This window comes from Lissotriton helveticus, chromosome 8, assembly GCF_964261635.1.
Source record: "Lissotriton helveticus chromosome 8, aLisHel1.1, whole genome shotgun sequence".
NCBI lineage: Eukaryota > Metazoa > Chordata > Amphibia > Caudata > Salamandridae > Lissotriton > Lissotriton helveticus.
Genome location: NC_136069.1, coordinates 633,850,190 through 633,861,988, shown reverse-complemented (window position 1 = coordinate 633,861,988; position 11,799 = coordinate 633,850,190). Strand labels below are relative to the sequence as shown.

General features: G+C 42.6%; 1 protein-coding gene across 2 annotated transcripts in view; it reads left to right on the top strand.

Annotated features, from left to right (window-relative positions):
- Nucleotides 1–2,376: 2,376 nt before the first annotated feature.
- LOC144772856 (uncharacterized) overlaps nt 2,377–11,799 on the top strand; it is a 148,474-nt gene continuing 139,051 nt past the window's right edge. For both annotated transcript variants that reach the window (XM_078657492.1, XM_078657491.1), the window contains exon 1: nt 2,377–2,774. In XM_078657492.1, the coding sequence (XP_078513618.1) occupies nt 2,716–2,774 (59 nt within the window). In that variant the 5' untranslated portion in view covers nt 2,377–2,715. The remainder of the gene's footprint in view (nt 2,775–11,799) is intronic.

The window sequence follows — 11,799 nt, the reverse complement described above, 5'->3', positions numbered from 1 at the left end:
GTCACGAATGTCTGCAAATTTTGAATTGTAGTCTGGCAATCTCCACCAATGCACCCTAAGTGAGCGAGCTGCTTCTGATATTGCGGGACAATGCCTTTTCATAAGCCGAGGTCCCCTCGCCATATTCTGCAGGGGACTGGGTGGGGCATCATGTTTCATTACCTCACTGCAGATTTGTACGTCTAAAAGACGCACACTGTGATTATTTTCTTATCACACTAGGCGGACAAACAGAAATGGATACTACCCCGCCGTTTTTTTTTTTTATTATCATTAACAGGTATATGAAAAACACTAACTTGTAAATGCTCAATGTACGGTAGAAAACATATTTACTCTCTCAAAAAAAAGACACGTTATAATGTCAAATTGTAGCTCTGTATACGATCGGTAAAATAGGTGAGTTAGAAACTGAGATATGTGCATGATATGTATGTTCCAACCTATGCAGCACAATCTACATCGTTCCATTTTTTGATGTGGGTAGAAAATACTCTCATCTTTACTACATACTTTATGCTATATGAATAGCAGTTCAGAGACATTACAGCAGTTCTTAAGCCCATACATAGCATTACTCCACAACCCCATCACCTCGACTCTTCCTTAAAGTAATACGGTAACCTCGATTATCCCCTAATGTAATGCAGTTTATTGTACAGAGCGTAGAACAAGGGGAAGTTCTTTTGGGCTTGGCAGGATCCGAATTCGTTTTCAATCAGATGCACATGCAGCAGTAACTTCGTGCTTAAGCCACTGAGCCACATTACCATCAGTTAACAGTATAAATCTAGATTTGTTTTGTGCACTGCATTGGGAAATTTGGGATTTACTTTAGGTGCGTTGGCAGAAAAGGGCACAGTTATGTTTATTAGTAAAGGAGACATCTATTTGGTACAATAAAATGCAAAGGTTGTGTGAGGTGTGAAGCTATAGCAGGGGCACTCCTACAGGCACGGCACCTTTTACTGCCGGGTCACGCTGGTCTCCAATTGCTTTCCTCAGGACCAGGGACTGCGTGAAGTGCCACAGATTCAAAAGTAGCAAGCTAAAAACATCAAATACCCACATTGTGTTCCAAGTGTGAAAGCATTTTGTCCCTGGTGGACACTTGTGATGGGAGGCAGAGGTTCAGGCAAGTCTCGAACCGTGGTCTTCAAACTTTTTAATGCCTCCCACCCCCATGTCCCAATCTGTAAACATGTCATCACGTATACCTCAGAATTAAAACAATTTTCACTATTATTATACAGAATTGTCAGCTCTTAACATATTGAACAAATAAAACACTGCATTTTTGTTCAGGGATCCCTTTAAAATTGCAAATACATGGTTGACAGCTTTGATTTGGCAGCCTGTCATTCTTAAATAGTAAAACTATCCAGAGTGTGGTTTTTCGGTCTTGTCTAAGCATCACTTACACTGCCACGATTGCTTAGAATATAAATAATTCGGAAAACATTTGCAATATAATATATCTCGCATTACTGAAAGTTTGAGATATTAGCGTTGCAAATAATAATGCAACGCCAATAGCTCAAACTTGCAAATGCTCGTTTATCTTACCACAAACTTGTTGCTCATGGATTTTTTTTTACTTTAGAGTAAATACGCGCATTAAAAAACAATAACGGAAATCCTGCCATTATAATAAAATGCCAGCTGATGACAACGGGCATGATTTGACATTGCAAAGTGATCTAAAGATGTAGTTGGGCCAAGCATGTATTCCTGAATCAGACTGCATGACCCACTGTATGTAACTGTATTGCTATCAATCCCTGGCATTCCTGAATCAGACTGCATGGCCCACTGTATGTAACTGTATTGCTATCAATCCCTGGCGGCACAGCACCCAAAATAGTATACCGCATCGCTAAACACTTACAAGGTCCCAAAGATCACTACACTTAAAACCAAACACATAGGTTAAAGACTGCGGCATTTGCAATGCCAATAACCCAACTCTCGCAAATGCGAGACCTATTGCATTGCAAATGCTTGTATAATGCTGCGGTCAGTCTACACATAAGTTGAGTGGTAAACATTGGGCTAGTATTTGGTTGGTTTTGGGCTTGAAAGTTGTGGGGAAAAACTTGCAACACTACCCAAAACAAGCAGCACGTTAGGCGCAATCTTGAGCTCGCTCGCATCTACTGGGGTGTTCGATCTGGGTTGAATGTGAACCGTATGTGCGGGCCCAATAATCGCTATCCTTTTAAATATATTCCTCAATTTATGGCAAACGGGCAGGTGACAAAGTACACTTTGTGTATGCCGACCGCACTCGCTCCCCGACGTGTGCCCTCACCGCTGGGCAAGCATCCTACGTAGAGAGAGAGAGAGAGAGATTTACGGCCACAGCTATAGAACATCACAGGTCATTGTCTTTCTTCTATTTCGGCGAAAGTCTGTCACTGTAGTCCTTCTTCTGTGTCCAATTCTGTAGCTGGCAAGTCTTTCATCTCGGCGGGTCCTGTTCCTTTCTCTGTCTCAACCCCGTCCATTTCCCGATGTTTACAGTGTCTCTCTCCCTTTCTTAAACATTGGTGCTGCTCTTAAATATTAGCGTGCACTCAACCGGGTGAAGTTGCCTCCCCTTTATCTCGCGAGAATTTGTGTTTCTTCCATCTTCGCGCATGACATCTAAAAGCACTTTTGAGTTAACAGCTCGCTAGCTTCATATTAATCGGAGGAAATCGAGATCAGTTGAAGATGTACGTAGAAAACTTCGATTCACTGAAACTGTGGATGTCTGGCATTCTGAAAAACATGTGAGTCCCCATGGTTGCGAGTGCTGCTGGGGAGAAGACGTTTATTTAACCCTTTTGCTGCTACTTTTTTTCTCCTCTAGAAATGAAACCCTTTTTAGTTAGAAATATACCGTTCTGATTGAGAAAAAACTTGTTGTGGGCATCCTGAAAGTTTATCTGGGAATGTCTTCCGCCCATTACTTACAATTGGCTTTGTGGATTATAAATCGTGTTTTCTGACTTTCTATGTGCTGCTATTATTTTGTTTTAGGCCGTCCAGCAAGTCTTCATCCATCCTGTGGATCAAAGCTTGTCCACCATCTCTCCTCGTATTCTTCCACGAGTCCTCGCTTTCTGTAAACAGGCCTTTACTTTATGCTCCTAACTTGTCACGTTTCCCGTTAGTTCAAAGAAAGAGGTCAAATATCAGGCTCTGTCTATCAAGGGAGCTTGGTGTTTACGTTTCATTCTCTGACTTCATTGCGAGATGATTTATGTTACAATCTTAATCTTGCCAGGCCCTCGGTAGTATTTTTTTTTCTTAAAGCACAAAACAACGTTTAAATGTTGGTAAATGAACTGTTCAAATATTTCAGAATTAGGAAAGGACAAATTAAACACGTTTATTTGTAATTCATAAGTGTGGTGGAAACAAATATTCTAATAGCATTAAAACAAAACAGTACACTCATTGATGCAGTTTCCACACACTATCATTTGCGCTCTTTATAGTTTTATCAGTAAAACTGTATGTGTAAATGTCATGGTCATTTCAATGGAAAATGTGTTGTCTGTAATGGCATTGTGCTACCACACCATGCATATTACACCCTACACCACTGCACTCTGCACCATTTCACTTAATGTCGCTTCACGCCAGTCTGTGGCAATCTACGACACTCCATGTCACTTTACTCCACTCTACACCACTCCACTCTGACACATTACTCCACTCCTTTACTCTATGCTGCACCTTGCGCATACTCTCTGAGCATGGCTTGTTACTTCAACAGGTGCTGCATGGCAGCCAGTTCCTGTAATGGACAGTGGAACTCTTGACACTATAGAGCTAGCTCAAACACCAGTACTTTTAAAGCAGAGTGGCTGCACATGAGTCGGTTTATTCTGCTTAAAAACACAGCAGCGAGGCATTATAAATGTGCTGCTTTTACTAATCCCCACCCGCTCCCTGTGTCTTCTCCCCCCTTCAATCCACCTCATCTCTGTTTCTTCACTACCCCTGGTAGCCACCCCCACCTGATTGGAAAAGTCAATAGGTCTCCCAACGGCGAGATTGATTTGCTTTGCCACTGCTTTTTTCAATGTGGGTAGCTATGGATTTTGGACCCTAGCTCAGCTGGCACCTAGGGAAACCTGGCAAACCCTTACATTTCTGACAACTAGGCACCCAGGGGAATCCTGGGTGGGGTGGCTTGTGTCGCGCTCACCACGTTTTCTTTCCCAGAAGTCCTTGAAAACCTCAAACATTGACTGAAAAGCACATGTTTCTCACATTTGTGTGATGGAACGTTCTGGAATCTGTAGAGAGCTACACGTTTCCTACCACCTAGCATTCCCCTAAGTCTCCTGATAAAAATGGTACCTCAATTGTGTGCCTAGTGCACGCGACAGGCTAGGGCCCAAAACATAACATGGAGACATCAATATTTCTTGATAAAAAAACTGACCTGCTTTGGCAATGGAGTTAGCTGCTTTTTTTGTGCCAGGGCTCAGCGGCCACCAAGTGAAACCTACCAGAGCCAGACATTTCTGAAACCCAGGTAACCAGGGGACTCCAGGATGGTGTGCCTCGTGTAGATCCTAATAAAGTTTTCTGACCCACAATGCCGTGCACACCTCAAACCTTAGACTAAAATTGTGCATTTTCTTGCATTTCTGTGACATAAATTTCCAGAATCACCAGGAATCCACATTATTCTTAACACCCATTGTTTCCCCACTTGTTCAGATAAAATGATACCGTACTTTGTATTGCTCGGCCAAGTGCCTGCAATAGGCACGCATCAAACCAAGATCAATGGGAGTCCCACGGGGCAGCTCTCATTGATCTTGGTTTGATGTGTAGCTGTGAGGGAACAAGGCCCAGTTACACAAGTGGAATATTATTTTAAAGGGACAAGTGGGGGAATGCTGGGTGGTAGGAGTTTTGTGGATCCCTGTGGATTTCAAAAGTTTGTGTCACAGAAATGCAAGGAAAATGTGCAATTTTAAGCAAAGTTTGAGAACTACACAGCATTGTGGGTGATAAAGTGTTGCGGGATCCACCCGGGGCACACCTCCTTAGACTTCCCTGGATGTGTAGTTTTCAAAAATGTATGGATTTGGTAGGGTTCCCTGGGTGGCCGCTGAGTTTGAGCCCAAACACCAGAGCTCCCCCTAGTGCTGATTTCTTCATATAACTTTTTGGAGGCTTTTGTATCATGGGCAGTAGGCCCAGCCACACAAGTGAGGTAGCATTTTCATCGGTCCGAGTGGGAGAATGCTGGGTGGTAGGAATTTTGTGGATCTCTGTGGTTTCTGGAAGTTTACGTCACAGAAATGCAAGGAAAATGTGTTTTGTTTTTTTTGTTTGTTTCAGCGCAAGGTTGAGATTTACATGGCATTGTGGGTGAGAACATGTCATGGGATCCACATGAGGCACACCACGTTGGACTGCTCCAGGTGTCTAGTTTACAGAAATAACTCTGCTTGGTAGTTTTTCCCAGGTGGCAGCTGACCTGAGTCCGAAACATACAATAAAAGCAGCACAATATTGGCACTCGCAACAGAGTGATTTTCTGCCTCTGATGCCAGGACGGGCTGAAGCCATCCACAGCACTTGATCCCTGGTGCTGAGTACGTCTCTAGCATGTCCTTGGCACTCAAAAGGTTAATGGAGAGCTGTGATTTTTGTATTGGAGAGTCTGTACCTAGAGCAACTGATTCAAATCACGAGTGTAACTAGTACTGGGTGTAGAAAACGCAGGTCAAAACACCAATAATAACATAGCCCGATGCAAACTTGCAAGTGTTCCGTAAATACTGTGTATCATTCGACGCTGGTATCCACTATTTTATAGTTCTCAGCACTGTGTAGTAATGTAAGATTTGTAGTTTATCGTGTCCAAATCAAAGAAACATTAAAAAAAGAACCCACTTGTTCTATTTGCTGGTTACAAAACTGGGTGATTATATCATTCGCAACGTAGAAATATTTGTAATAGGCGTTTGTCATTTTTTTTTTTTTTAGATTAAACCCACATTGTTTAGGGGTAGATATTTGAACATTTATTTGACTTCAAGTGACTTTATTGAATTTTTAAAGAATACATATAAGAAAGCATGTACCAATATTTTATGTTTTCAATAACGTTCCCTATCTGCCCCAGAAGAAATTCTGAAAAGGTTTGCATTTTTAAAGTTTACTCTTACAAATTTGTAATTTGCCAAGTAGTTAAATACCAGGTTCTTTAAACAAAATACCCATATGACAATAGCTCAACCTTCTCCTATTGTTGAAATTGCAAAAAACCTGCTCCGAGAATCCATAGGATGGGGTCAAGGTGTGTCAGAGGAAAGGGGGTGCAGTCACGAAGGGGCAAAGCTTGAAAAGCAGAATCTGACAGTCAACATATATATTTATTAAAAAATGTGCAAAAAAATTGGCAACAAGGCCATATGTGATAGTAAAGTTGTTCTATATTACTTAAATGATCACAAACAGGCTGCATTTATAATATCTTACAGGGTTAAGATACCTGTACAAATCAATGTGTGCCCAGCAATTTTAAGGGGATTATAAGAGCTTAAGATAACTCAAGTGGGTAACACAGTTTCGGGAGAGTTCTGTGTTTTGTCCAGTCACTGTTTGTGACACTGTTTGACACTGGTAAAGTAACATATAGGTTTAAAATACCTTTCTGTGTTTGTGCAGACCTTCATTTCCCCTTAGTCAGTTATCCTTTTGGGATTGCCAGATTTGGCTCCTACCATAATCTAGTTGTGTCCCTTTATGCAACAATTAAACTGTCTTTCAATCCTAACTTTTAGTTGGTTTCCATTTTCCAGAAGTACTCCATATTGCAAGTTTGGCTTCCAAGGCTAGTTTCCATCTTAGTACTCACCTGAACAAACTTTCTCAAAAATAATCTTTTCCCCGCAGCCTCAACACTATGTCCTGTGCGGTCTTCCTTAACCCTGACTGCTGAACTCCTCCATAACCCCCTTCACCGACCACATACCTCAATCTGTCTTCAGTCCATTCTGGGATTCTCTTTGTCTCTTTCCCACCTTTTTCCTTATTTTTCTCACTTATGTGCTGTCATGTACCAACATGCCTTCCCATAATGTATTCTTCACTGTTGAACAGCATTTTACTTTGTACCTATCTGTTTGCTCTATTTTAATCTGTTTGATAGACTAAAGCCATATAGAGTTAAGCTATTTCGCCATACTAAGATGACCTCCTTTAATTGAGGATTCCTTTAAGAACTTCTGTCTTCACTAACCATTTTGTAAATATCTCTTTAATATGTCACTTAATTGCCTGCTTGAACTCAATCTGAAGTTTCTAATCGCTTTTTCTCCTGACCCATTACCATGGGAAATGTATAGTAAGTTAATGTGAAAGCTGCCCCTTTTGTAAGAAGGCTACTTTAATTTATAAAAGCAAAGTATGTTTTGTATGCCTACAGGCATCCTCTAGACAGCCGCAGTTAATGTAATTTTAAATCTCGTGTTCTCTTTTTGCTTAGATGCTACCTGTTACATTTTAAACATGGTATCTAGGGGATGGGTCTGACAAATGGCAACACTTCTTGGAACTCCATTCTGGGGTTCTGATCAGTCTCTCTTTTTGTCTGTCACGGTTTGCTGACGGTACCTTAGAGCATAGGGAATGAGCAGTGTGGACCTATCCCTTGAATGGTACGACTGTCACCGCTCTAACATCCGTTACATCAGAGGCCCTGCTGCTATCCAGCCTCAGCCTAGGGAAGGAGGTGCGTGTCCCAAACCATGGACTGCAGAGTCACTTCTGTGTTGGTAATTCCATGAAAGCAGTGGCTGGCGAGCGTACCCAGTGCTGTCAAAGACTCTGGTCATGAGCAGGGACTACCAAATGTGTGGAGATATTAACACTGGTGCTGTAACTTTATTTGGGTTGGCACCAGACAAAGTTGATATGAATGGTAGCTGATGGGGGAATGGATATTTCTTAAGGGGAAGATTATTTGAGCCCTGGGAATCGTCCAGTGATTGAGATCAGGAAACTCTGCAGGGACATACTGCACCCTATGCTCCTACCACGTGTCCCGACTGAGAAAACATAGCTGAGGAGGCTTGGACTGCTGGGTGGCATACATCTGCCTTTTGAGCCCTGCATTGACCATTCATGTTCATGGTGGCACTGCTCCTGGGTGACCTGGCGGTCTGGCATTTACGCAGAGCATTTTTTCCAGCCAAGGGTTGCATTGGGTAAGAATAAAGGCGAGCATGATGCTGGATCCGCGGCTGCAGCAGAACATGCTGCCAGGAGTAGGCCCTTTTGAGATCTCAGAGTAGACAAGTGATCTGGCCGAGAGCATTGGCAGCATTGACAAGGCAATGAGAGCCATCAAAAGTAAGTTAGTGGGGTTGATGGATAAAGTGGCAGGTATTGAGAAATACCAGAAATGTTCGGCTAAATATCAGGTGTTAGTGCTTCAGGTCAAGAACTCCGATGCTGAGGTACCGGATTTGATGCTCTTTAAGGTGAAGGTAATAGAGAGTTGTGGTTTGATGGAGGCCAAACTGGGCCTTCTTTAAAAAGAAGCTACACAAAAAAAGCAGGCTTAAGGGGATACAAGGGAACCCAGCAGGTAGTTAAGGACCATGGGTAGTAATTTCAATAGCAACAATGGTCCTTAAGAGGAAGTACAGGGACATATAGATAAAATATAGTCTTCAATGAGTCCTATATTCATTGGTGTCCAGCCGGACACAATTTTAATCAATTAGAAAAATTCAGCAAATAATCGTAATGGAGCGAAAAAAGAATTGCAGTGGGACACAATCCTGCATCCAATTTACATAGAAAACACAAAATACAAAGGGACACAATCCTGTATCTGATTTAAACAGAAATCACACAAACAAAAAAAATTGGTTAAACAAAATAGTTTTTCAGGCAACAAATAGGCGGGAACATAAACAAGCTATCCGCGATAGTTACCACACTGATAGGACACATTGGTCGGCTGTGTGAAACTATATATGTGGTCGATGGCGTTTCGATCCCTTACAGCGTATAGTGGGATCATTATCAGGACTGTTGTATTCACATGCCTGAATTAAATTTCTGCCACAATTTTGTCACCTTGAAAAAATGATGATGTTGAGTGCGGGCGGACTATCCCGGGATATGGCGGTGGCGAGGTTGCTGGAGTAATAGCTGGGGGGTCCCATAACTAGTCGCGTAAAAATCAGTGCAGTGTTCTGATTTAGAGTGCTTTGAGTCCCTGCACAAATTCCACCTGAGTCACTACTGGAGGGGATGTGATGAACATGGGATGAGTGTTGTAATTAATCTCCCCATATGGTATGTCCCTCCACCCCTTTTTAGGGCTCGGACTCCTCCCCACTGAAAGTGGGAGGAGTTTCGAGAACCAATGTTAAAGAAGAAAAAAAAGAAGTATCTCCTAGGGCTTTGGCCGAGACAAATTCCACACATTCCTTAGCGTGTTCTGTCATCTGGCCAGTGATTCGTCTTCGTTGTGTTGTCGTTTTAATAGGCTTGAAGTGATAGGGTAAATTTAGTTTTGTTCCGCCATCTTGGGCATATTTCGTTCGTGCTCACGCAAAGAAGTACATTAATTATAATTAGGAGCTGTCAGGGTGCCTCCGTAAGTGAATCCAGATGGCCGGGCGCGTTCACCATTCAGCAGCGCTCAGCGCGCAGCTGCTGCATGCCAGGCCGGGAAAGGGCTTCATCAGCCTCACTCATCCGGATCACAAACTCGGATCCTCACCATGATGGAACACACCCCTTGCTGATCTAAACTGTTCCAGTTCAGACTGGGCTTCCAGACGCAACTCTTATTTCAAAGTTCAGGTAATGTAAACCGAACTGCAACTCCAAGCTATATTTGTTTTTTTTTTCGTTTCGTAATTGACTCACAGACGAACTTCGAGACAAGCAAGTACGTTCCTAAAATGCAATGTCAAGCAATTTGCACCAACAAAGACAAGACGAATTTAAAATAGGCACATTCAAAAGCATTGTGCTTAACATAATGTGTCCTTTGTTAAGGAAACCAGTATTACTTGCTCTCCAATAACCCTGCTGCCAATCACCTGACTACAAGGAGTCTTTCAATCACCCAACCAAAGCTGCTCTTGGTTAACCACTAATCTGTTTCTGTGACCACCATAACACATTTGCAAATACTCACAACCCCCCCCCCCCCCCACCCCCCACACCCATGTGCAAAGCTTTTTTCTGGAATTTCATAGCACTGCGTGCACTTTATGAGAATAAGCACAGAATATTTACTGCCGAGGCAAGACTGGCCAAATTCTAACCTACCAAAACTTATGTCGAAAGCAGTCGTCTCCTTAACAAAAACATTCATCAGCAAATACAGTCACACAGCAAATAATACACCTAAAAACAGAACCACATGAATTAACAAACGCTGTGGTCAATCCCATCAAACCACCCGACTACCACAGTGTGCACGAGGCCTCACAAAGCAAACACCGTCACAATATAGCTCAGTGGGTGAAAGAGCATGCTGCACGTTCTCTCTGCTATTGTAGAACCAAGCGTCTCTGCCTTCCATAAAATAGGCGCAGCGGTTTGTATTTATAGTTGTTTGGGATGAAAATAGCACCTTTTAATTACAGCACTGAAATCTGCCTTAGTAAGCGCTATGCAAACTCTGCACTATTTTAATGTCAGACGTGGTGGCCGTACGTATATGCCCAGGGTCACACATCATAGTGGAAGTTCATCGGAAGCATAGACGGTTCCGAGTACAACTGGAAAATAAAGGGGGGGTGGCGTCATTTAAGCACAGACACGAAAACACTTGAACTGTGGACATGAGAGTAGTGGAGCTCAGGGCACGCGTTTTGGAATTTCCATTGATATGTCACACAGAATGATGAAAGGCTGAGCCAGATTTCAAACTGCTCCCGCCTTAGACAGCACATACATCTGTCAAGTGCTGTTGCCACTCTTTCTCGGCGCTGTGAGCCGTTGAGGCACCGGCCTGTGAATACAACTAACGGCGAATTCCCTAAAGCCAGTTATTCGGATCCAGGACCCTATGGCTGTGGGCGCTGCCACATACATTGTTAATGCTAGTCTCACGAGACCGTCTCCTGGCTTGCAGCGCTTCGAAACCAGCTTTAAGGCGGACAAAGGCGGGGGTTCGTTTGTGCTTCAAGGGGTCACTGAAACACAACAGTCTGCCCAGTGACCTCAGTCCTGTTTTTCGAACATGAATACGGGTAGAATTCGAAGAAACGCGCAAAAAGCAGCAAAACATTGGGTCACATAAAAAACACCGGGTCAAATCAACCCGAACTGTGTAATGGCAAGTGAGGCGAAAAGAACATTATCATGACAAAAGACAAAGAGATAGGCGTGAAATCGGTTTGGATTGGTGTGTGAATGGTTGAGTGTGTTGTGTAGCTGTGCATATGAAGTAGTGTACATTTAGTGCGTGTGTGTAGTTCATGTGGATGCACGGATGGTTTTTGTGATTGGTGTGTGTGTGTACGTGGTGTGTATGTGCGTATTTCTCTATTGTTTATTTTGTTCTTTATTTCAGGTCAGAATTTATTCGGTGTTTTTTTTACTATGTTACTTAGCACTTTCTTCTCAAAAACATGTTTTATTTACAGGAGGATGGACTAAATAAATAACGTTGTGTTTGAAAAAATCATATTATCAGAAAGAATAACACTCTCCACTAACACTCTCCACTAACACTCTCCACTAACACTCTCCACTAACACTCTCCACTAACACTCTCCACTAACACTCTCCACTAACACTCTC